At 48.0% G+C, this 27,060-nt stretch overlaps 1 protein-coding gene across 4 annotated transcripts in view; it reads right to left on the reverse strand.

Moving 5' to 3' along the window:
• SBNO1 (strawberry notch homolog 1) overlaps nucleotides 1-27,060 on the reverse strand; it is a 2,127,865-nt gene that overhangs the window by 118,204 nt on the left and 1,982,601 nt on the right. For all 4 annotated transcript variants that reach the window (XM_069619669.1, XM_069619670.1, XM_069619667.1 and 1 more), the window contains one exon: nucleotides 22,090-22,283. In XM_069619669.1, coding sequence (XP_069475770.1) covers nucleotides 22,090-22,283 — 194 coding nt within the window. The remainder of the gene's footprint in view (nucleotides 1-22,089; nucleotides 22,284-27,060) is intronic.

Below are 27,060 nucleotides of genomic sequence, written 5' to 3' on the forward strand. Positions count from 1 at the left end.
CTGCAGGCGTGGAGGCTGAAGCAAAGAAAGAGGGTAACACCATAGAAGAGAGTTTGTGAAAAGTTGTTGGCACTTTGGGGATAAAGTGTGGATTAGTAGCTAACACCACCTTGTCCTTGAAGAACCTCAAGTATGGAGGGTCCACAACCAAAGCTTGCAACTCCGACATCCTTCTGGCCGTAGTAATGGCCACCAGAAAGGCCACTTTCCAAGACAAAAATTGCGAAGGCGTCAACGACATTGGTTCAATTGGAGGTCTCATCAGACCTGACAGAACCACATTAAGACTCCACACCAGAGGGAACTTCTTGACTGGAGGAAAGGTCCAAAACAACCCCTTTAAGAAATGCTTGATGAGATGATCACTAAACATAGGCGCTGCATGCCATTTCCGAGTGAATCTAGAGATTGCTGCCAAGTGTACCTTTATGGAGGAGAATGCCAGACCCGTTTTTGCTAACTGCAATAAATATGGCAAAACCTGCTCCGGCGAAATGTACAAAGGGTCCACTTCAGCTTGGTCCTTACACCACACACAAAACCTTTACCATATACACGCATAGGAGGCATTCGTGGAAGGAGCTCTTGCTCCCTCCAAAATGCGTCGACAGTCACCAGAAAGCTTTAGGAGCCCAAGCTCTGGTAAGTCAGGAGCCAAGCTGTCAGGCTGAGAGATCCCGGATCGTGGTGCCAGACCGCGCCCTTGTCCTGAGACAAAAGGTCCAGCATCACTGCCAACGAAATCGGCTCTGCCACGGACAGATGAAGGAGATCCGAGAACCACGGCTGCCTGGCCCAGAACAGGGTCACCAGAATTACACGACATGAGTATCTCCGAATCCGCTGGAGGGTCAGTCGAATAAGCAGAAACGGAGGAAATGCATAAGTGAACCAGTCTGTCCACGGGAACGAGAACACATCCCCTAGAGATTCGGGATGAGCCCACCTGCTGGCAAACTCCTTGCACTGCTTGTTCTCCTTCGTTGTGAAGAGATCCAACGAAGGACGGTCCCACTTTCGGAAGAGCATGGACACCTGCTGCCTCTTCAGCTGCCACTAGTGTAGCTGGCTCACCACCCTGCTGAGTGCATCCGCTTGCACATTCAACACTCCCGGCAGATGAAAGGCCACAATGCCGATGTCATGCAACAGAGCCCAATGCCAGAGGTCTTGTGCTTCTTTCGACAACACCCTGGAATGCGTGCCCCGTTTCCTGAGGTAAAACGTTGTGGTGGTATTGTCTGTCAACACCCTCACCACCGAACCGCGTATGCGCAGCCGAAACGATTTCAGGGCCCAATGCACCGATCTCAACTCGAGCACATTGATGTGGAAACGTGATTCCACCCGAGACCACAGGCCATGGACCTGAGAGCCCCCGAGATGCGCCCCCCATCTGAGAGGTATCCGTCACAATTGTTAAGTGGAATTCCGGTTCCAGCAATGGCATGCCCCGAACCAGATTGTCCGTGCACTGCCACCATCGAAGCGCTTCCACCAGATCACCACCTTGTCGGACCACGATCCGCGACTCTGAGTCCATCGGTCGGCAAGGAATTCCTGTACTGGCCTCATGAAGAGATGACAGTTTTTCACCAGCGGAATGCAGGACACCATGGCCCCCAGCAGCGACATGTAGGTCCGGACAAACACCCTTGTACCGATCTTCGACTCTGCTGCTTTTTGCTTGAGCTTCCAAACCCTCTTGCCCGAGGGCCTCACAAGCCCCAGCTGAGTCTGAAACTCTGCCCCCAAAAAAACCAAGCCCTTGGAAGGCGACAGAAAGGACTTCTCGAAGTTCACGGTGAAGCCTAGCATGGTAGCGCCAAGACTTTCCTGCGCCTCCCCCGGAGACGAACCGTATACCAGCCAGTCGTCCAGGTATGGGTAAACATGATGACCTTCCTGTCGGAGCCATGCTGCCACCGGAGCCAAACATTTCGTAAACGTCCTGGGGGATGACTTTAATCCGAACGGGAGCACTCGAAACTGGTAATGATCTTCTCCTACCACAAACCGCAGAAACATGCAGTGCCGTCGACGCTGTAGATCCAACAAGGCCAGAAACTCGCCTGGCTGTACAGACCGAACGACCTCCTGAAGCATTAGCATCTTGAACTTCAGGCGTTGCAGAGTCTTGTTCAACGCCCGAAGATCCAGTATGGGCCGCCACTTGCCATTGGGTTTCTTCACTACAAATTAACGGGAATAAACCCTTTGGCCTTTCTCGGCTACAGGAACCAATTCTATAGCCCCTTTCTGCATAAGCATAAGTACCACCTCCTAGTGTAGAATGTGAAGGTGGAGTTACATGGTATACACTGAAGGAATGAGGGTCGGGGAACACTTTAACTCCAGGGAGTGGCCAAGGCGCACAGTGTCCAACACCCAACGGTCTGACGTGATCTTGCACCACTCGTCCACGTGCAGTGCTACCCTGTCCCCAGCAGATTTCCCCGATGACCTTCATTGCTGCGTTTTAGCCTGCCTTCCTTTAGAGGAAGAGGCCTGTCCTGCTCTTTTCCTGGAGGCCTGAAAATCCTGACTTTTTTGCGACGACTCCGCCGACCTCCTATACCCCTGGGAGGAGTAACCAGATTGACCGTAGCTCCGGTCTCTGGGGGAAGTAAACTGGGCATTTACCGACGCCCCACAGAAGGGACGAAACGAGCATCCACTCTGCAAGGCTCCCAATGACTTAGAAGTCCCAGAGTCCTCCTTCATACCCTTGAGGGCCTCATAGATTTTCTTACCAAACAACCGTTCCCCCCCTCACATGGCATGTCCAGAACTTTATAATGCACCTCCGGGCGAAAGTCTGTGCACTTAAGCCAGGCCCGGCGACGCAGCACTATGCCGTTGTTAATCTGTTTAAAACCAGATTCCGCCAAGTCCATGGCAATGGTAATACTATGATTTGACGCCTCCTCCCCTTTGCGTACCAACATCATGGCAGCTTTACGGTGTTCCTCAAGTAGATGTTCCAGCAGAGGAGCCAACCGATGCCACATCTCACGATCGTAGCAAGCCATGATCGCTAGAGAATTGTCCGTCTTCACCGTCATCGCTCCCACATTCAAAACCTTTTTACCAAAGGCATCCTGTCTCCTGGCGTTACTATCGGGAGGGGTAATACATTTGTGCTGACTTCTGGCTTTTCGGCTAGCCGCTGCTGAAACCACCGACTCAGGAGTAGGCTGTGAAACCAAGCACTTCGGTGTAGAGTCCGGGGCCTTAAACTTCTTCTCCAGCCTCCCTTTGATAGCTGGTTCCGAGAAGGGGTGTCGCATCGTGCGCATGCCTTCCTGCCACATGTGGTCCAGGATAGGCACGGCGAACACAGATTTTCCTCTCTTGCCCATGTGGTCAAACAGGAAACACTTCTTCCGCTCCTCCGCAGGACCCAGCCTAAATTCCACACAGGCTTTAGCCATCATGGTGTGAAATGCCCGAACATCATCGGGCGGAGACGGTTCTGCCGGACTACAAGGTAGTTCCATTTCAACGCCCAAATCCCTCGACGGAGACAACAAGCCCGTGGACATGGTCTCCCTAGGCACACTGTCCGATTCTAAATCAATCAGCTCACCCTCCTCAGGATGGGAACGTGGACGATCTTCGTTCACCTGCAGCGGTGCCGGCAATTCAGCCGAAGCCGTCGAACGCGGAGGAACACCTGCAGCGTCAACGGTAGGCCCCACCAAAGCTACTTTCAGAGGAGGCAATCTGGAATCCAGTTGGCCCAACAGATTGCAATGTGGACAGAACCTGGTGCGATAACATCGCCTCCGGGTTCACCAGAGGGTAACTGGATGGACCAGCCCCCACAACCATCGACGTCGATGGACAAACACACTACAGGCCCACCGGATCCCCATCGTCCTCCGCTTCCGATGCAGTCTCTTGCTGTAGAATAGTGTCTGGTAGACGAGAGTCAAAAGCAGAAGTCTGCCACACCACCTTTGTCGGTATCAAGTTGCCTGCGTCTATCCTCGACAACGACAATATCGGGTCCCTTTCTCCTACCGGAGCCGACGACACCACAGTCGATGACGGTATCAGAGTTGACAAAGTGCCTGTCGACGACGGGACTCCCGTCGATGATGACTTAGTAGGAACCACAACCTGCGGTTTAGATATTTCAGGCGATCCTGCCTGCTTGGCACCACTGGACCGATGTTTAGACGACTCACTACTAGAGGTGAACTTGTGATGGTCCCCTGAAGAGGAGCGTTTCGCCGAGTCTTTCTTGGCCTTCACCTGAGACGCCGACTTTTTGGGTCTACTTCCAGACCCTCATGACTGGTCCAACCAATCATGCTTGGACGAAGACGCCCCTTTCGACTTGAAGAGGAGCGACCACTCTTACCGACCTCCCCTGGGACAGGCCGAGACTTTTTAGCCAGAGGCTCAGCTGATGCTGACCGGCGTTGATCCGCCGCTTTAACCAGCCGTTCCGATGCCAAGCTACACACCGACCCCACCTCTGAGGGAGGATAGGTACCCTCGTTCAGCCAACACACCAACCGCCGATTGCAGTCCTTAAGCGTCTTCTATGAAAACCCCTTACAGATCTCACAAGACTCGGCCGAGTGATGGGGGTAGAGGCAATAGAGGCAGTCCATATGTCCGTCTCCCTCATACACTTTCCTCAGCCCACAAGTCGCACAGGGCCGGAACAACGATTTTCCTGAAGACATCGCCACCAATCGCACCAACACGTGCAGAAATCACAACGAGCATGAGGTGATGTCAACCGTTTGGAGACGGTTGAAATCTGAAGGGAAGCCACAGGGGCGGAGCTATTTATACCCTACATCCTAGTGGTGGTGGTTAAAGCACCCAAAAAGGATGTTGATAGGACACTAAAGTGTCGAAATTCTTCCGTAGGAATACTCCAAGTAAAAAATGACTGAGGTTCCCAGCCTGACGACGGGGAATATTCACAGCATATGAATCCATGACAGATCCAATTCTGGAGAATTCCAAGAACCATGACCTTGCTGGCCACCACGGAGCTATCAGGATGATACAGAGGTGCCGGGCCTCTCTGATCTTGCAGATTACCCTGTGAACCAGGGGAATGGGAGGGAAGACATACCCGTTTATGTTGTTTCACTGGATCTGTATTGCGTCGCCCAGAGAACCCATGCCCTGTCCCTTCCAGGACGTGAACTGGTGGCACTTCCTGTTGAACCAGGTGGCGAAGAGATCCACCTGAGGATGACCCCACTTGAAGATCCCCCTGAAGGACCTGTTCATCCAACTGCCATTTGTAGTTATCCGCACCCTGCTGAGCCTGTCCGCTTCCAGGTTGGACTCCCCCGGGAGCTGGATTAGTGCCAAGTGCAAGCTGTTTTTCAGAGCCCACTCCCAAATGTTGACTGCTAGAGTGCAGAGGGGAGGAGACCTGGTGCCACCCTGCTTGTTGATGTAATACATACTGGTGGAGCTGTCCGTTTGAATGAGGATCGCTTTGCCATTGCTAATCGGAAGGAAGGCTTCGAGAGCAAGCAAGATGGCCATCAACTCGAGCCAGTTGATGTGGGCCTCCTGCTTCTAACAGGACCATACCCCACTGACACTGACTGCCCAGGGTAGCTGCCCACCCTTCCAGGGATGAGTCCGTGGTGAGGGTGACCTGAGGTGCTGAGGAAGGGCCTGCCTATCCACAGGTTGTTGTCCAAGCTGCACCAGACTAGGTCCGGGTGGAGATGATGTGGGATGCTGACCTGCTCCGCCTGGGAATCCCTCACCTGACTTCAAGAGGCTGCACAGTGCAACTGCAGTCGCCTCATTTTGAGCCTTGTATGTGGCACTGCCAGGCGACATGATGCCCAAGATGTGTTGTTGGTACCACCATGCCGAGGTCACTGATCAGCTGAGAAAATGCCTTGTGGTCCACTTGATAGCTACGATCTTGTCGGCTGAGGTTGAGGGGAAATTCCTCTTGGAGCTTGTATTCCAGATAAGGCCCCTGAAGGTTAGAGACTGCGTGGGCGCCAACTATGACTTCTTGAGACAGAAAATCCAAGCTTGTGTAGTGTATCCATGAGGGTGGAGGCAGTGTACTGGACTGCCTCCGGAGAACTTGCCCGGACTAGCCAGTCGTCTAGATATGGGTAAATGTGATGGCCCTGCGCCCTAAATAGGGCTGCAACAGCATTCATCAATCTTGTAAACACCCTGGGGGCTTGTATTGGAAATGAAAAACCATGATCCTGAACCTCAGGAAGGACAGATGGGGTTGCCAGATTGGGACGTCAGATCCAGGGAGCACATCCAGTCTTCCACACACAATGTCGCTGCTATTAGCGATGGGGTAACCGCCTTGAACTTTTGGAGAGGAAGGGAAAGGTTCACAACTCTCAGGCCAGTATGGTTCTTTTTGTGTCCGGCGAACATTTGTGAATAGAAGCCCAGACCCTGCTGAGAGGCTGGGACTTCCTGCACTGCCTCACTCTCTAAGAGCAAGCGTATTTCCGCCAACAGAGTTGCTTTAACAATCTGTGGGAGCGGAGGGGAGGCAAGAGAAGGAGGGATAGGGAGCCGGAAGCCTGTGGATACTGCAGAGAGGATCCATGGGTCCATGGACATTGTAAGCCAGCTGTGAGCATGAAGGGCAAGCCTGCCCCCCCCACCGGAGGCTCTTGGATCCGGATGGGTGTGTCACAATTTCGTGCTCTCTGAGGCTGGGGGCTAGAAAAAGCCCTTTTGCACCGCCTTGTCCTGCTTGCGCCTGTACTGGCTCGGGATCTGTCTAGTTGTCTGGACCATCTCTCTTGGAAGCCCCTGAAGCCTTAGAAGGATCTACCCTTGTCTGAGCGCTGGTGTGCTTGGCTATATGTTTTAGGGGTGGACTTGGTGCGGATCGATAAAGACTTTAGCAGTCTGCGAGTTATTCTTTTTCTTATTAAGTTCCTCGTCTGTTGTTGAATGGAACAGATCGCCCGCCCCTTGAAACAAAGGTACAGTATACGTTCCTGGACGTCAGGGTTGAACTTAGTCGCCCTTAGCCAATCCGTCCTTCTCATGTCAGTATCAATAGCACAACCTGAGGTATCAACGTGAGCCACTGTGGACTGCACAGGGAGTTCAGGTAGGAAGTCAGTGATCTTCCGCCAGAGCCTCTGGTTGACCGTCAGCATGGCATCCGCATTGGACTGGTGCAGATGGAGAGTGGTGCTGGAATAGATTTTCTTTCTAATCCCTCCAGGATCATCTCCTCCTTAACCAGGAGTGCTGAGGCCGATGTAGCCGAGGCGATTGAGGCTTAAGAGTACAGTGATGCTGCCGCCGTCACCAATGAGTGTGGCTGGGGGTGCACCCACAGTAAGAGGGGGTCCCTTTTCGTTTCACTAAACTTAGCGTTGAGAGGCTGATTGGTAGGCTGTGTATAATGTGGCTTGAGCCATCCTTTTTTTGGCACACGCCACCATGTCCTTCTGCAGTGGGATTCCTGTTCTAGCCATCAGGCGTAGAGTGAGAACTTCTGCCAAGACCCCCGCCTCCGGTTGTTCCACCTGTGGCTGTAGGATCCCCAAATACTCATCCAGGCCCGCCAGCCGCTTGTGAAAGGCTTTGGCTGATGGAGTGGCGGGGTCCTCCTCCTCATCTGTGTCCTCCATTGTGTCTTGCTGGTCCGGTGCAGCTGGAGGAGTGCTGGGCGCAGGAAGCTGTGGCGTACTGATTATCAGCGCCAGAGGCTGCTGCGGCAGCATAGACGGGGCTGCTGTGACTGGGACAGGCATGGGAGTCGGTGTCGTAGGGATGACGTGGGCGCCTGGGGCTGCGCTTGTTAGGGAGAATTCTCCTTCAAGGGCTAATTTCCCTCACCTAGTGAGTCCCCCAGCAGCTTTGCTGGATTTCTGGAGTTTATTTTTTCCACCTGGTAAGAGTGTACATCCTTTTTCCACTCTTACATGTGTTTTGGCCTATGTGTTTTACTCATTGTGTGATCTTGGGCACTGGAGCACACCTCTCCAGGTGCCCCTGTTCTTGTATGGGTTACACAGCACCTTCAGTGTAGTAACCCAGTGTTGTCTTTAAGACTTCCTTCCGACTCCATTTCGTTGGGGCTGACTACTGTCCCCCAGAGAAAGGTAAAGTTGCCATTTACTTTACATAGTCACTTTTACCACAGACCCAGTACACCCCATCCATTACATGGAGTACTGGAAAGGGCTAATCTGTACCCCATTTCTGTCTGTACCTCCCTGAGCATTGTTTCGCTCTTTTAACATTTAGACTTGGCTGGTGGCAGTGGTATCTACCCTAACTTTTCTACCGCAATTATATTAGATAAACGTGGTACTGTTCTTGGCTATTATATTAGCCTCAAACATAAACCCGCTTGACCAAATCTTCTTTCTTTTGGCTCTGGTTGGGTTTATTCGCCATTTCTTTTTGTTAAAGTCCTTCTTGTGTTTTACTTTGCGCGGAAAACTAGGTTTGCCTTCTTTGTTCACTGTCTTTTGGCGGGCTTCTGCCCAGAAGCCCTCCTCAAGGCGCCTGGGTGTCTAGATGGGCTGAATGTGAGGGAAAGGTGTAGTCACCCCCTGCACAGGGTATCCTAGGAAACCCAAGTCGCACTTTGCCATGATTGGCTGAGGTGGTTGTCCAGGCTGGACAACCCCCCTGCTGCGTGATTGACAGCCAGGCTGTGTGAATGGGGGTTTTGCACATAAAAGGCAGGTCTCTTGGGCTAGAAGTCAGAGTCGCCAATGGAACTACAAGGAACCGAAGAGAAGCAGAGAGAACGACGGATGCTGCAACTACCCCGTCCCGGTGAAGCCCTGCTGCAGTCCTGAGCTATCTACCCTTCAACGACTAAGAATATCCAGTACAGAGTCTTCTTCCCGTGAGCTTGGTGGAGATAACCAGCTCATCTTCAGCCAGAGGTCGCCGTCGTGGTCGAAATCACTGCACACTGCTGTAATGGTCCGGATAGCCACCTGACGAGCCTCTCCTGTTTTTAAGGAGCACACCTTTTATTCGTTGTCGCTGCTGCCGGCTTCATCCCTGTGTGTTGCAGACTCCCTTCAGACGTCGTCCTTCACAACGAAGTTCCAGGAATCGTGGGTCTGCGAGAAATCAACAGGAACAACTGCCAGGGCACCAGCTGCACCATTGGAATAAGGTACTGTGTTCTGCTTGAGGAAACTGGGTGAATCCCTTTTCTTCATCTTCAAGGCTTGCCCTTGTCTTCCCGCCTTTTTATAACTTTTGCTTCAGAACATTGACAATATCAAAGTACTCTTGGCTACGTTGAATCGTGAACTGTCGAACGGTGTGATCTTCGGCAACATGCCTCCGGTTTCACTTGAGCTTGGCTCCAGCCCTTTGACTTTTGAACTCCTGTTTCTGAGTGTTTCCTGATTCTATCTGCCTAAACAAAATATTGCCTGTGATCCTTGCCTCCAACTCGCTCTGGGTATCTCAGGTGCTAAGGGTGTTTTTGCCCCGGTAGCATTTCATGTCACGGATACGCGTTTATTTAGTAGACCGAACTGTCAAAAAGTGATCGCAACCGTATTTGCGGTATCGTGTTTTGCTCATAACACCGGTTCATTCAAACAAAGGGTACTTACCTTGAGACATACTGTATAAAGTGAATTAGTTAGTTGTAGTGTATTTAATGTGTGGTTTTATTTAAAGTTTAATAGAAGTGTTGTGTTTATAACTGATGGTTTAAAAATAAATGTACTTATAATTTTTTGACCTGAAACCTTGAGTCAGTGTTTGCTTGAGTCACAGTAATTGTGGTCCCTTTGTGTAATCTCTGCTAATGCTCATACACTCTTGAGATAAGCCTGGCTGCTCCGCCACTGCTACCAGTCTGACATAGTAGTACAGGCTTGTACCAAAAGTTAACTTGTATTGCCACCTGTGGTCTTAATTGTGTGTAGTGGTCCCTAAGGGCACTGCACAGAATTATGCCTAACAGCGCTGGACCCAGAGGAGCTGGACCCAAAGGCAGCGTGGCCGTGGGTGCTAGCGGCTGTACCGGAGGGAGCATGTCCCTGATCACATCCCCAAGGGTGGTTCCCATCTGTGGGGACCTCATGAGAGTAAGGAACTTCTCAAAGAACATGTCTTCAGAGGCCGGAGGAGTGCTTGAAGAAATAGGCATAGGTGCAAGGCCCTGAGGTTGCTGAGACCTAGGCATGCCTTGTCTCGCTGTATGGGGCGAGGTGTATTTGCCCTGCAAAGTTGATGGGTATGCTGTGGGCCAAGTGCCAGGCATTGATTAGCCCCACCTGGAAACTCGCTTCCCTACCTGGTCCCCAAAGGGAGATATGTCGGGCGAGCCGCCATTTTGTCTGTCCCGGTGGTCATTTTGTCTTGCTGCATGCCACGTGCATCGTGGTACTTGCTGCGCTGGGCCAAGCTTTCTCGAGTACACAGAGCGGTGGAGGTTGAGGCCTACCCTGCATCTCAGGACGGAGCATGGTAGGCAGAGTGCCCTCGGCTGTAGAGCCGGTAGTGCTGCATACAGGCGCCGCCTCAGACATTCTGGTGGTAGGGCGTAGCCACGCGGGTTGAGACCCTGTAAGAGAACCTTGCAGTCCCTCAGCGGAATCACTGGTAGGATCTTGCAACCCCTAGCTGGAGCAGCCTCGGTGCTTGTGCTGGTCGAATGACCCATTAGGTCCCTCTCAATAGTAAGCTTCCTGGCAAAGCAGTTGCCTTTGCAGGGTTTTAGAGGAGAAAAGTGCACCAACCTGGGGCCTGGTCTTCTGCTTGACTAACGCTTTTAGGTCCTCTGGATGCGACCTTCCCAAGAGCTCCCTCCACTCCCTCTGTTCTTGAGGGAGATGATTGTCAGAGCGTCACACGCGATACAGTCGCCCCAGCTGTGGTCAGGGCCAAGGCAGCAGAGGGCGTCAGACTTTGGGAAGGGACCCTCGCAGGCTGGACACCTGCTGAAGTCTGCCGTCGTCTACATGCGCCAGGGAGAAGCGTGGCGCCAGAGGACAAAGCGGTACCCGACAATTGAAAGAGAAAAAAAGAAGACAAAGGTACTTCTCCGGGGAAGAGCGCGTGGAATTACTAGGCCAGAGGCCTAACCCAGGAGTGCTGGTAAAAGTGGTCTGTTCTTGTCGTCGTGGAAAAGAGGACTGGGGAGTGGCGCCGGAGGGCGGAGTCAGTGGGAGTGCATGCTCCCATGGCCGCACCCCCGCGAACATCTAAATTTAAAGGGGAAGATGATTTTTCTTGTGAAAAAGGTTCCATCTCCCGTCCCTAGCGAGGGACGCCCATACAGTATGGAAGAAAGGGGACAGGACATAGGAGTTCTGTCCTACCAAAACGTGCATCAGCCCCGTGGGCGACATCTAGACAATAGTGCCTGGTAAATGTGTGCAAGGATGACCATGCGGCCGCACGACAGATGTCCCTAATGGGAACTTCCCTCTGCAGTGCTGTGGAAGTTGAGACCGCTATCGTAACACTACCGCCGACCCCATGGAACGGCCAAAACAGTCGGCCACGTCCAGGCCCGTTTGCAACAACTGCTTGGCTACCTCCTTCCCATCTTCCACCAGCCGCGTAAATTCCTCCCGCATTTCACCTTTGGGGATGTATTGCATGTATCGCTCTACGGCTTTCCATAAACCAAAAGAATATTTTGCAAATTCACAGGCTTTCAGCACCATGCTGCCAGAAGTAAGACCTCCTTGGCCTGCGCCCAACCTTTTACCCTTCCTGTCAGGAGGCAGATTCGAAATGGATGCCGCAGGTCTGGTGCTGATTGCGGCTGCATGAATAACAAGCCCTTCTGAAGAAGGGTGAGAAGCCAGGAACAATGCATCTCCTCTTGACAGCCTGTAATTCCCCGTAAAGTTAGCCAGTGGGAATGGTGCTGGGTTGTTGCCACAAGGTGGCTATGGGGTCTTCAATTGCCGGATTAAGTGGCATATCATGCTCCATCACAGGACCTTCATCTAAGATGTCTTTCAATCCGTAGCCCTGAACAGGTGCTGAAGAGGACTTCCAAACTAGGGTGTCTACTACCCTTTCCACTAAAGTCCTAAATTTAGCATGGGTGTGCGTGTAGGGCTAACACTGCTGAAATTCAACATCTGGAGACGTGTCCAGGGGTTACCCGCACCTGCAGCAGCCTGTGTTTTAAACATGTCCAACATTTCTTTTTTGAAATGTTCCCAGTCTCGAGTGGTCGGCCCAGCCGAGGGCTTACCTTTTTCTGACGACGAGCTGGACTTGTGTCGATTGCGCCTCTTTCTTATGCGATCAAGACAAAGAAGAGTGGTTCCTCGAGTGCAACCGCTTTTTGGCCTTCTGCCAATGCTTTTCCTTCTCCTTTTTTGGGGTGGGCCCTTCCGTCTCAGCCTCAGAGGACTGGACAAACGACTGTGCCGGGGATTTCGTGGACGGTCAGCCCAAAGCAAGTTCGGGGGTCCTCTCACCAATGGATTTCTGCTGCATCTTGGAGCACAACACACATCCCTGTGTCGTGATCCGTACCTAGACACCACAGACAAATATCAGGCGGGTCGGCAACCGACATTTTGGAGTGGCAGCCATGCACCATTAAAAGCCCGAAATCGGGTGAGTGGACTTTGTGGTTGAGGTTTTATGAAAGAATTTGACACATTTTTGTCAAAAACGCTGAGTCGAAAATTTAACATGTTCCTGAAACAACGCGAGGAAAAAAGGAACTGAGGTATGGGTTGTAGTGACATGGTATATATACAATAGCTGACGTCACATCCGGAGCCGACGATCGAGCACCAAGCAAGACGGATCGACAGCTGAGTCGAGGTCCACTACGCCCCCTGTCGAAACGTTTCCAAGCAGCAGAGCTGAATGACGTTATCTATCAGATGAGGAATCTGTGGGAGAAAGGCAATCCATTGAAAATGTAATACTGGTGGGGGATTGAGAAACAGGAGCCTTGTTCAGCAGTCCAGTCAAAGCCTGAAATGGCAGCAAGGTACCCCTTTACAGTGCCAATCTGCAGGCCTGTCTGTGTTAAAGAAAACAGGAAATCCAGAACCAAAGAAGTAGTTCAGTTGAGAGGGTCCAGACTTCTCTCTCAACACCAACCCGAGAATTTACACCACCAGCATGCATTAAATGGACTTAGGGTTGGCCTGCTGGAGTACATCCAGGACATTGTTCGGCAAGTCCCACCCCTTATACCTTAGCCTCCCAGAGACCAAGCCAGAAGGTTCAGGCTGTTGAGGCTCAGATGGAGGACCCAGCCCTCCCACACCCCTGCAAGTGGGAGAGCAGATCCACCCATGTAAGAAGACGCAATGTAGGGCAGACTGCCAGAAAAACTGGGTGCAGACAGACTGCCGACAGGCATGCTCTCCAAAGTCCAGAAACACAGTTGCATTATTTCACATCAGAGGCAAAGACACCACACTACTTTGTTTATTGAGGTACTGCCTGCTCACCATGTTGTCCGTCAGGACCAACACACATTTGCTCCGCAGAGACGTGAGGAAGGAAACTAGAGCCACCTTGATAGCCTGCAGCTCCAGCAAATTGATATGATCTTGACTTTCAATTGGGGACCAAAGCCTGCTCACTTTCACAGTCACCAAGTGAGCGTCCCAACCCTTCAGTGAGGCATCTTTGCCAAAGAGGCGTGCCTCTCTCAACGGAATGTCTTGCATGACCGACCCTAGGAGATCCTGTGAAACATTCTCCAAGACTTCGAACAAGTCTCACATGTTGCCATGAGACCGAGACCACTGACACCAAAGTAGCCACATGCTTAACCGTGCCTCTGTTGTCAGCAGGATGCTGCAGGCTATGAGGAACAGTAGACGCACAAAGGCAGAGGTCAGAATAAGCTTCTGCAATTAAATGACATGGTACATGTAAACAATGTTCGTCCCCACCCCCTCCCTGTTTCCGAGTCGTCCCAATTAAACGGTTCTACTGGGATGACAAAACATGAGAATTCTTGAAGTTCAAGGAGAAGCCCATACTGTGCAAGTCTTCACAGAGGTGTAGTACAGTGTAGTACAGAGGTGCTAACACATGGGGGCTAATTACAAGTTCAGCTCTAAATCTGCCGAGAGACCACCAGACAAATACTGTTACTGCCACTTGGTCCGTCAGATTACAAGTGGCAGTGGCAGTGTTAGTTCCCATTTAATTGGGGATTTCGGAGACATTACTGCAGCTGTAATTCTGTTGGCGGACATTCCACTGCAATGTGGCAAAAAGGTGGCAACTTTGCACCAAACTTATAGTTGGGCGGTGCGGTAATGCAGCAGTAAAAGTATTAACACTGCATTTTACCTGCTCTGCCCAACTCGTAATGAGGCCCATGGTCTGGGGTGCGAACTTGGACAAGCCATTCACTGAGGTAAGGGAAGACATTAATGCTTTCCCTGCTGAGGCAAGCTGCTACCAACGTCAACAACTTGGTGAAGACGATGTGTGCTAAAGAAAGGCTGAACAGTAGGACCCTGAATTGGAAGTGGGCGATCCACACTACAAATCTCTGGTACTTCCTGTGATTGTGATGGACTGTGGAAATAGGCATCTTTGCGATCCAGTGAGACCAACCAGTCACAAAGTTAAAAGACCCTATAGGATCTAAGCAAAGGTGATCATCTTAAACTTGTCCCGGCGCAGGTATAGGTTCAACAGTCTCGGATCCAGGATGGGACAGCCTCCCATCCTCCTTTGGAGCTACAAATTAAATAGTACTTGCCCCAGCCTCACACTACATGGGGCACCAGTTCAATTGAGCCTTTCACCAGAAGGTGACTGTCCACCTCTAGCAGTAGAGGGGCCAGTGGCTGTAGGGAGGGCGGGAGTGTGGGGACAGAGCAAAAGGAAGCAGTAACCCTGAGTTTTGACCGGCAAGGCATAAGACTAGAAGTGATCAGACGTCAATCCACAAGCAGGGAAATCTTCCCCCCTACCTGGGGAGCATTCTAAAAGACTTCCTCATAGAGGCTCGACCCTGAGGTCATTGTGGAGACCGATTAGAAAGCAATACCACCTCTGTGCTCCGCAAACTCTGCCCTGGCCCTGAAGGCAAAGGAGGCAAAGTGTAAAACACCTTGACAGCTCTGAGGTGAACTGGAGGGTTGTTGAACCTACAGGCCTAAGGATTTGGTTGTGGCGTTTGACACCTGAAACATCTGGAGGGATTTATCTGCCTTTGCCCAAAAGTCCTTGTGCTCATTGAAGGGCATGTCCAGCCACCTTGTTTGGAAGTCCAGGGTGGATTCAGGAGGTTTGTATCCATTATTGCCTCCTTAGCACCAAATCCCACTCCCATTGCAAGCACCACACCATCTGCCATGTCAAGGCTCGACTTTAAAATCTGGTGTACTTAACCACCTCAGACAGGATATTCTCTGCCGCCTCAGAAAGAACACTCCAGAGGACAAAAGAGTATTTGGACAAAGCAAAGGATGCATTACCGCTCTCAGAGCAAGACTGAAGCAAGCATCCAATCTCTTACTAACCAGTCAGGAGGCAACTGGCGAAAAGCAGTGGTTTTACAGTTCCCCATAGCGATCTGCTTCACCAAATTTCAAGGACGCATTGGTGGAGCGAAAATCCTCATTTGTTAGGCAGAATCCTATGCAGTTCCCTTGGGGAGCACTACAGAAGATTAGGACTACAGGTATACGCAATAAATCCCCTCTGGTATCAGTCTGTACCACACAGATTTAGTTGGTAGCTGTGGCTGAGCAGTCAGACTTATCTCAAGAGGGAGATGAGCAGTATTCAGGGTTTACACAATAGGACTGCAATACTATGGAACAAGTAAACACTGACCAAAGCTTTGTATCAAAAAGAATATATATTTATTTTACACACTCTTAGTTCAACACACAAATCACTATCATTAAAGCAGGTTAAAAAAGTCAAGAAAAGTATACACAACTCCCTATTTAAACTGTAGACAAGTTTGAGCAAGAGTAAAAACTGAGCAAAAGGGCACAGTGTAAACCAAGCAGAAATTGCACTCTATCAATTTCTTCAGAGGGAGGGAAAGGTCCAGTTATAAAGGGTTAGACTCCTAAACACCCCAGCAACACTTCCCAATCGGATTGTGAACAGGTTAGGCAAGGCAGTACTTTAGCATCAGCAATACTTAGGTGAAAACTGAGCAAAATGGCACTTCACAATATTTAAAGGGGAAGGAAAAGGAGGTTATAAGAGTTTAGGTGCACCAACACATTTCTTGAGGAAAAGCAATCTAGAGAAGGCAGTTGTAACAGATTCAGCCAGAGTCAATAGGCCTGTGCCAGAGTCAGTGGTACAAGGCAAAGTGCCCAGGATCAAACGGTTCTAGTAGCTGCAGTCAAGTCTTTGTTTAACGGTTCGGAAAGGAGGGTGCAGAAAGTCAAAAGATAATATTAGACGATAGGGGCGGCCAGCCCAGAAGTAAAGTAAAGGATTTCAAACATCTTTAGCAGTACCCAACGAAATGGGAGGCCTGGCGGAACAATGTACCTTATAAATGGATAAGGCTCCTGCAGTGGCGGTAGTTCCTGGCAGTTCCTGCAGTTCGGGAGATCCAGCAGAGGAAGAGAGGCTCTCATGCAGGAAGGATCAAGTCACTGCACTGCCCAGGGATGAAGCCAGCCGCGGTGATGCCAAAACGGAAGAAAAGGTACGCTCCTTCAAATCGCGGTCGTGGTGGACGGGTGCCTGGCTATCCGGTCTCCGAGTGCTTGGCATTGGCGATTCGACCAAGGCAGGTCCCGGAAGGCGATTGACGAACTGGTTGGCCCCACCAGCTCAAGGGAAGAAGACTCTTGCAGGTGAAGATCTTCTCGGGTCGTTGGAGAAAAGTGGTGAGGATCTGCAGCAGGGCTTCACCGGTGGTTCAGTCGTTGCAGATGTCTTTGGCTCATCTCCTCTTCGGATTTCTTAGTTCCCGTGGCAACGTCTTGTCCTCCAGTGTTCAAAGCCCTGCTTTTATGCAGATAAACCCCCATTAATACAGCCTAGCTGTCACTCATACAGCGGGGTGGTTATCCTGGCAGGATAACCCCTCAGCCTATCAGGGCAGAGTGCGACTTGGGTTGCCTAAGTAACCCTGTCCAGGGTGCCTATTCGCCCTCCCACACATCCTGTTTACCCCAGACTCAGTGGCGCCGAAAGGAGGGCTTCTGTGCAGAAGCCCGCCAAAAGGACGAACAAAGGATCTCCGACCTGGGTTAGGATTTCAGAGAAAGAAATATTATCAAAGATCTGGCAATAAAACCCTATCGGAGTAAAGTTAATAATAAAATAAACCAGCAGTTTGTTGGAGACCGTCAGTAAAAGTGGTAGCCTCGAACAATGGGAAAATCCCATAGGAAAATATTTGCGGTCAAATAATAATGGTAGTAACCACTGCCAGCAGCCAGTAACTTTGTGAGGGAGGGACTGGATGGTACCCTCTCGAAAGTGAACACTAGGGAAAAATGATTAACTCTTTCCAGTGCTTCCATAGTAAGATGGGTTGTACTGGTTTTGTTCATAACTATTGACTAGTAAAGTCAATGGGGACTTTACATGCCTTGGGAGACAGTAGTCAGTCCCAGGGTATGGAGTCTATGTTTGGGGTCACTATGACACCCCTGTGTTACTGCACTGAGGGTGCTGTGTAACACACATGTAAAAAGAGGATACCTATGAGGGTGAGGAAAACCCCATAGACCATAAGCACAAAAATAGCCTAAAACACACATCAGCAGTATGTCTAAGAGTGGGAAAAAGAGTCTCACTCTTAGCAGGAGAAAAAAATAAACCCTTCAAATCCAGCAAAGCTGCTGGGGGACTCCATAGTTAAGGGAAATTAGCCTTTTAAGAGAATTCTCCCTAACAGTATCAAAGGGTGCTAAGTAGCTTTTCTTCACAAGGTCCTGGTCCACTAACAGTGATCGACACGGCTTCTTCTTAACCATCATAACTGGGGACTCCCACAGCCGAAAAGCAGTAGCGTTTTCCTCTGGGGAACCTCAACCAGGATGTCTGTCAGTTTAAATTGAACTTTAGGTCTGGTGGGTGCTGAAAATCGCAGCTTTTTCACCACCTTGACAATCGCACACTGGAAAGAAGGCCTTTATGCAGCAAACGCCAATGGATGCCCAGCTCTGGGGAGTTGTCCAGCCTGCTGGCCTCCTGTAGGCCGGTGACGAGACAAATTAAGTCCTCCTGCTCGCTGCAGAACTCCTCTAGGAAGCTCCAGGCATCACAAGAGTAATGGGACTCCATATCGAATGGGATATGATCTCCTCTTCAACCTAAAAGATATCAGACATCTTTGACATAAACTTGCCCACTGGAAGTGAGGCATATGCCTGGGGGGCACTCGCATGCATGCCGTGGCAAGAACGACAGGTGTCAAGAGCTTGAAACCTGGAAGCAGAGCAGTATGGCACTGGGCCGGTGCAGTGGCTGCTGGAGCCAGGGCTGTGTCAGTAGGTGTGCAGGCCCGGTGCAGAGGAGGTCCCTGCAGACTCCATCATCAAGTGTGTCGACACGGTCTAAGCTGAAGTTGCTGGGGCTGTGGTAAAAAGGTCTAGCATTTTCAGCCAAAACTCCTCCTATTACTCTTAAGTAGAGGATTTGGTGGGAAACTGTACCAATACTGCAAGAGCCGAATTCTCAGAGTAGTTGCTTGTCATGGAGTGATAACTATCTTACACAGAGAAGAGGCACAATTTAGCTCCGAAGATCCAATTGGGGAGGAGGATAACTCCTGATGCATTTTCTTCTGGTCTTTTCAGAAAGTAGAGTGATCTTCTTCCTCAACTACCTTTGTCCATGTGGAGCCTGATGACTCGGAAGGGGTTCTTTTGCGCTCATATGGCAAAAGGTGAACAATTGGGCATTAGGGTGCATGGATTGAAGCGAACTGCAATCCTGTGGATTGTGTTCTTCCCCAAGCAGTACATCTGTCTGCTCCAAACCACTCATGGTTTAAAGTCCAAGGAGTTCCTGGGTTTCGGCATGACAGTACATAAATTAGGTAAACTAAGTGGCATTCCGGAAGCATGTAAAGTGTGCAGAAAAAGGAACTTCGGCCATGGTGTGCAGTTACTCCATACATACTGGCCCCAATGTCACGTATGGCGCGAGGCTCACTTTGGCACCCGGTGGAGCAAACAACGGCGCTGTGCCACACGGTAGTGAAAACATATCCGAGGATAGCTGGCGCTAGAGAGGAAAGAAGAGGTATCTGTAGGAGGAAAAATCCATTTGAAATACGATTAAGCGTCACTGAATGTGTGGGCTCCTTGGCCCCACTGAAGGAGTTGTTGAAGCCAAATAAGTTACGATTTTGTACACTCAGAATTTGACTGAGGTACTTAAAACAATACCTTCTATTGCATATGCAAAAACGTGCATGGGCAACCTAGTGATTTGTGTTTGCATACTATTATCAGCTGGTACTGATATGATCTTGCTAGGTGAGTGTCTGATGATTCCTTCCTTATCTTTGCCAATTTCCTAGCTGTCTAGGTTTTAACTAGTACTGCTTTTAATGCTTACACTCTGTTCTTTAATGTTGATTACAGAGAACCTGCCTGAGAGTCAAATCAGCTAAGTGGACGTCCCCCCCGACATGCCTGCCACTGTATACAAGTCGGGGCAAGATTCACTGGAACATCAGATGCTGGAACCTTCGGTATATAGGTTTCACAGTGGCTGACAAAATATACATTGAAATGTACACATCAAGCTTGTAACCTGGTTATTTCACAGCATAACGGGGGGCCACTGAGAAGCTGGATTCAACAACACATCCCCAACTCCCCATCCAAATAACTGGTTTATCAAAAGTATTAAATCATGACGCGCTCAGGATCCACTTTCACTTGGACAATCCATACATTAAGAACCGAGTGTCATCGGAATGGAGAGCGAATCCATCACCGACCGTCTGCTTTTCAGCAGATTTGACAAGGGATTGCGGTCATCTCACAAAGTGAATTATTTATTCATGACAAACTGCAAAGCACAAACTGGAAATCTGCATTCAAGCCTGTAAAATCCAAGGAAAAAACTGAAAGACAGGCAGTCAAGGACAATATTACAGAACAGAACCAGAATGCAGTGATGGGGTTGGCATGGGAAGGTTGGGTGTGTCCAGAGAGTGAGAGGTCTATCCTTGTAAACTGAATCAGGGATTAGTTACAAGAGCAGTACATTCATATGCAGACTCTTCAAAGCCCAATAGTTTCCTATTTCTCTCCAGTTTGAGATTTGTTAGGCATAAGCCTCAACAACATACATGTATTCAAAATATACACATCAAGATTCATCATTGTTCATACAGATATTTTTTATAGAATGAGCCAATAAAAACGCTAGATCTAGTAGGCGCGCACCTACTCTATCACCTTGTTGGAAAACACTGCAAAATGTTGAACTTGATTCTGTATGACCTGAGCAGGTCACTATGATCTATTGAGTGACCCTTTGGTACAGTTTTATGTTATGTACTGTTATGTTACAGTTTCTTATACTGTGCACTGTTGCCAGCTGTGTGGTTTCTTGGTGCTCTGTGGCACACATTTGCAGGTGGCTTCTGTCACAGACTTATGATCACTCAAAGGGCTTTAGACTAATATACTGGTTTATTATTATTATTATTCTCCAAAAATCACAGGAATGTTTGATGCAAGGATAAACAAATATGTATAAATCCCCAAATGAAAGCGTGAAGGGTCAGGAGAAATGCTACCAAATGTATAAAATGTTCAGAAAGTGCAGAGCTCTACTATTAAGATGGCCTCTGAATCCATGGGCCGAGGACATAAAAGTGGGACCACTGTTACTGCCACGCTTTCCTCTACAAGTGCACGTGGTTTCTGCTGCGCTCGATGTGTGCGCAGATGGCAAGACTGATTGCGGTCTGCTCTGCAGACTGCTTGTGTGCCAGTCTGTCCAAATCACTTTGCCTATGTGAGCAGGGATTGTGAGCTGTGCTTGTGAGCGAAGTCCATCAGCATTTAACTAGGGATATCATTTTGTGTGTGGCGCCTGGTAAAAAAGGTTAGTAACGATGAAGTAGTACTGGGGATCCTCTGTACACCAACTTCAGGGTTGGCATTATAGAGTGGGTGGCTTTCCCCGAGCCCCAGGATCCCTCTCACACCATTTATGGGTTAGAGGGATGGGACTTTACCAAAATGTGCACGCAAATCCTCCCGAAGTCATGGCACTTCACAAGGCTGCAATAAGGAAAATGATGCCAATTCAGACCCCCTAGCGGGAGGTAAGAACCTAAGCAGAGTTTAGACACAACTGGGAAAGGATTGCAAAGTTCACAGAATATCATTCCTCAGTGCAGAGAGTTCTGCAACAACAAAAGAAAGATTCCATTCGCAGGATAATATCCCTAATCCCAAAACACTCTGCAACAAAAACAAATGGCAGGTTTATCCATGCTGTTTAGAAAAGATGTCTAATCACAAAACAAGGAAAATGCCTCTTAGGTGCTGCTTACTAAATATTGATACAAGCAATTCCATGTGATCAAATGAGCAAAAGTATACCTTGTCAGTATAAGCAATCTCAGCAAAAGAAGCAAGAGAATACTTTGTACAGTTTATCAAATAAATCTAAATAAAAAGAAGCCACAGGCATAGACTGTGATAAATCACCCCCCTCATGTTCAATCTTTCTGCCGTAGGGATCTCGCTCTCCCTCCCTCCTTTCAGTACGGCTGCTTGAACATTCCAACAACCCCACACTCCACTTTGCCAACCATTCTAACATAACAAAGTATAGCCAACCTCTCCACAAAGCTATGCTTCCAGGATGGAACATTAAAATAAGACCACTAGCCGAGTTCCCCCAATGCTGCCAAAAATACTACATGCCTCAAACCAATTCGGCTATAATCTCACTAGCACACAAGGGAATGGTTGCTTTGTATGTACACACAATACCTGATGTTTCACATCTTGCCTTCCCCAACCAGTCTTGAAGAACTAAGTGCCTAGAAGCCACTGAAATAACAGGTTGCACTTTAGAAGACACATTTAGATTATAGTACGCCATTATCATAAAACACTGAATTTTTCACAGGGTTATTAATTTATGCTCCATTAAAAAATGATTACTTTAGTTAACACTTACCTACAATCCTTTGTCCATCGTCAGTTCTCAGGCGAACGATTTGCATTTTCACATTTGCACCACTCACAGAGGCTAGAACACCTTCTACTTTAGTCCAAACGCTAAGTACGGAGCCACATAAAACATAGTATGTCCGACAGCGCAGACCAATTTCACACACTAATCCCAGACTTGCCTTCTTACAATTTCCTCTCCTGCAATAAAAAAGGTGAAGTTGAGACATTTACTATGTAATACCGAACTTATTTTACCTCTGTACTTTAGAAGGCAGGAGTACAGGCTTTACAAGTAAAAACGTCAAACTAAACAGGGCATGCATGGCGATTTGGGTATACCGGTATCCTGAATACACTTACAAAACAACAATTCATTAAGTTATCCATTTCGGCCAAATCGTGCGGGCAGTCAAGGTAATCATCGACTTGGTGAAAATAAAATTTCTCAAAAAGCCCACGGGCTTATGAATAAACCATGTTAAAGACATTCAAAGCTAAATGAAGAAGGCTTGTACATTCGTGTAAATCTGCGAAACATCCACCTGGAATTAAAATGGCCTTCTTTGAAAGATTATAAAATCTGCTATGCCAAAACAGCATCTTAAAAGGCTTCAACTTGGATACCCACTTCTACAGATTTAATGGTAGCAGAAGCAAACATTCGTGAGGGTAGGAGATAATGGAGTTAAGTGCGGTTTATGGTCTCGGATACTTGCTTCAGCATGTTCGGTCATTTATGCTAACTGACATTACTTCCAAATGGGCTAAAAGAGAGCAACAAGGTCAGTGGATAACTGAAGGATCTAAGCGGTGATACCGTTTGCTCCCATCATAGGTCAAAAGGTCAGTAAACAAGTTAGTTGGAGAATTCGAGTAGTACAGAGAACTAAATGACCATACTTAAGTAGGAAATCGTTTAGTAATGGGCCCCATGTGATTATTTTCTTGGGAAAAACACTGTGGATTATGGAGTTTACCCTTTTCGTTTTTTGCTAGAGGAGTGCTTTACATGTCACCATCTTTCCAAAATGGTAGCGGACAGTACATATGACAAGCCCCAATTAGCATAACAAAATATGGGGGAAGGCTATGTGTAATTTCGAACACACGCCTCTGCAGTCTTTTCACTAAACACAACGAGCAAAGCAGAAATGTTTTTGCTGGCAGAAAACAACGATTACATCCAGGAATGGTAGGCACGCTCATGCTGACCAGATGAAGAAGTCAGCCCACAAATATACAAACAGGCTTATAAAAACATTAATGTGCATTTAACGGCTGTGCTGCAGCACTTCACTTTCTAATGCACTTTGAATATTTCCCGTCAGGTTGGCAATGTTCAGTGCATGCTGAATCGTGTTTAAAACACTAAAACATTACGCCATGCTACTCGTTTGACCCTTGTCTGTGAGCAACGAACGAGTGCCTGGGTCTTGAGCTCCAACCTCTGAGGCAATCTTGAATTTTAGGGCGTGAACTCTGCATATAAAAAATGATTGCATTTGGGGGGGACGGTGGGGCACATGTGAATAAAGGGGCAGAAAGGGTGGAGATGTGCATCATTATCGAACGTAGGTTCATCTATTTATCAATAGAACACATGGTAACTATCACACAATAACCAGTTTATTCTTAATGTATGCCTACCCAACCGAACATTAGTATACTTCTGTTTTACATGTTGAGATAAACTTTACTGTCATTACGATACATGTTTGAACGGAAAAAGCCGACATATTTTGCACGGACGTCCAATAAGAGTTATAACGTGCTTTTTCAAGGTCTGCCCATCACACAAGCATATACACTGAACAATAAAAAGGATTGAGAAAAAAGAAAAATGTTTTGTCAAACTACAAAAAAGCTGGAGAAAACCGATATGTAAAGTAGATTATGGCAAGTTACATTAGATTCCAAAATATTAACCTGTGGTTATGCAAGATTCCCTCCTGCGAATGCTGAGCAGTGTGATAGCTGCTCACGATGCACTCTTGTTCTGCTAATGGTTCAAAAACGTCAACATTACGTATTAAAAGACAGCGCTGAAAGTGACCCGCAAGAAAAAACTACTTCAGTGTGCTCACATCTTTAATGGACCGCAGGCACATTTAGAGTTAATATGCATGTTTGATCAATGTCTGGTATCGTCATCACCAATTATTAGAGCAAAGAACAAAACCTTTAGTATCAAACCACTGCTTATGTTCCCGCAGGTTAAAAAATGCGAAATGCTTGTTCCGCTAAACTCTACAAAAATGTAGTAATAGATGAGGGACTACTGCGGTGTACTTACAGGGCTTGTAGTCCATAAAAAGTTATATATGGATAAACAGTCTATTAATCCCATCATTAAGAAACACATTACGAACAAAAACCTTGGGCAGTAAAACACTTTCCTATAATTGCATGTTATTTTCACATAACATGGGCATTCTAATTTGTCGTCACTAATGCCATAAACAAAAGACTACACTTTTGTCCAGCTGTACCTAATTTTAGGTAAGCTTTCAAGTTGCTAACGTGTATGGTCCTCATAATTAGAAGTACTGCCTTTGGGTTTATTGAATTTGCAAGTAACTATTCTGAATTTATAAAGACTAGTCATTTTCCAACTCAATTAAATCTCAGTTTACCATAAGGACATTTTATTATATTGTGATATCTTGACAACATTATTATTGATTGATTCATTAGGAAATCCAGTAGCCAGGCAAGTGTTCATTACTTACCTGTAACTGTATTTCTCCAGCATTGGTATCTTTCATAGATTCACATGCTTGAATATTCCCCATCAGTAGACTGGGAATCCTCAGTAATTTAAATAATAAAACACGTTTTCCTTTAGGAAAAAAGCTACACCCATAGAGCCCTATAGGGCCTCTGTAGCTCTTCACTTGTGGAGTCCCTCCTTTAGTCCCAAACCAATGAGGTGGAAAGGCTTAGGCTCCACCCTAGTCAGCCATCTTCAGATTTTGAACCATGAAGTTTAGTAGCTGATGACTGACTGAAGAAGGAGCAGCCTCTCCCCAGGGAAGGAGGGCGAGCGCATGTGAATCTATGTAAGATACCAATGCTGGAGAAATACAGTTACAGGTAAGTAACTAAGACTCCTTCAGCATTAGATATTCCATAGATTCACATGCTTGAACAAAATACCAAGCAGTTAATTACAATACAGCATGTCTGATAGCCAGAAGATTGCACCTGTATGTGCATGCGCTATATATAGCTTGTCCAACATATTTATAGCGCACAAACTAAGGCTACCAGAAAAATACATGCAATGGGATGGTAGGAACAAACAAGAGTCAAAGTTAAGGAACAAAAGGCTGCTCCTATCTCAAGTGAATAAGTGCTGAAGCACTGCTTGTCCTACCGCTGACTCCCTTCTGCTGTCTTCTTCCAAGCAGTAATGGCGGGCAAGATGGTTGCCCAGCAGATGTGTTTTAGAGACACTCATGCTTGAGTTCGCTCTCGTGGAGTGTGCTGTGGGCGTGGCTGGCAGAGGGTTATTTCTGATTTCATGACACTGAGTAACGTAACTGGAGACCCAACGTGCCAGACTTTGTTTTGGTATGAATTGACCCTTGGTTCGTACTGCAAAAGGCGACAAAAAGTATTTTAGAGGTCCTGAAATTCTTTCTTCTTTCTATGCAGAACTTAAGTGTTCCTGCCACATCTAGTGAATGTATCATCTGTTCCGCAGCAGTTGTATGTTTTCCAAAGAAAGTGGGCAAAATGATTCTTTCCTCTAGAATGGATTCATATATGACCTTTGGAATGAATTTAGGGTGGGGCTGAAGAACGATCCCTGTCCCTGTGAAAGTTGGTGAACGGTGGTTCGGTGGACAGTGTTTGTAGCTCCCTGATGCTCCCGGCTGAGGTGATGTCCACCAAGAAGGCTATTTTCCACAATACAAACTCTGTGTCGCACCTGTGAGTAGGTTCATAGGGCGCTCTCATTTGCGCGGCTAAGACTGTATTATGACACCAGGCAGGAGCAATTTTCCTTTGTCTGGGAAAAGAGTGCATAGGCACTTTTAAAAAGGCTTTGACCGCCAGTTGTGCCACTAGGGAGTGTTGATGAGGCCTGGTTGTATAAGCGTAAATGGACCTGGATGGAAGAAATTGCCAAACCTCCCCTTGCTAGATGTAGAAGGTAAAGTAATATTTGTTCCGCAGATGCCGAGGAGGGATCTGTGCCCGCTTCCTGACACCAGAATTTGAAACGTTTCAATTTTTTAGTATATTTCCGTCTGGTAGACGGAGTCCTGGCAGCTTGCAGTATACCCCAGCATTCGGTATCTAGTACGAGGTTGTGGAATGTTCGCTGCTTAGGAGCCAGCACCTGAGGGATAAACTGGCCAGGCTGTGATGAAGCAGTCCACCCCTGTGCTGTGACAACAGGTGCAGGCGAGGCTGGAGATGAATTGGCTTCTCCAGTGCTTGTTGGAGGAGTGCAGGGGACCAAATCTGGCATGCCCACATAGGGGCTATCAGTATAATGGTGCAGGGTTGCTCGTTCATCCTGCTGTAAGGAAGGCATGGTATCAAGTGTCAAACAGTAAGACAGAGAAGTGATCAAAGTTCAAGGGTGTTTATTGAACTTCAATAGGGTTTGAAAAATGTCTGTCTAATCCTAAATCTAAAGCTGGAAGCGAGCCACGACCATCAAAGTAAAAATAACACAGTCCTAGTTGAGTCTGTCAAAATAAAAAGGACCTATACTAATACACCTATTGCCAATCTTTACTTCTAAATACGAATAGTGTAGGAAACAATATTATGCAAAAGAAAAATGTTCAAGAGATGTGTCAGCATATTCAAGACGTTGGCTTCCTTCCCCACGGTTTTAGCACGGGACAAGGTGGCACACTCTAGCTTAGCACAGTCTCTGGCTTCTCTAGCAGAAGGGTGCAGTTCAAAACTTCAACATCATAGCCTTCTTTGCCAAGGTCTCATTGCCATTCAGTCT

The sequence above is a fragment of the Ambystoma mexicanum genome, chromosome 10 (genome assembly GCF_040938575.1).
Source record: "Ambystoma mexicanum isolate Mex_15411 chromosome 10, UKY_AmexF1_1, whole genome shotgun sequence".
NCBI classification, from domain to species: domain Eukaryota; kingdom Metazoa; phylum Chordata; class Amphibia; order Caudata; family Ambystomatidae; genus Ambystoma; species Ambystoma mexicanum.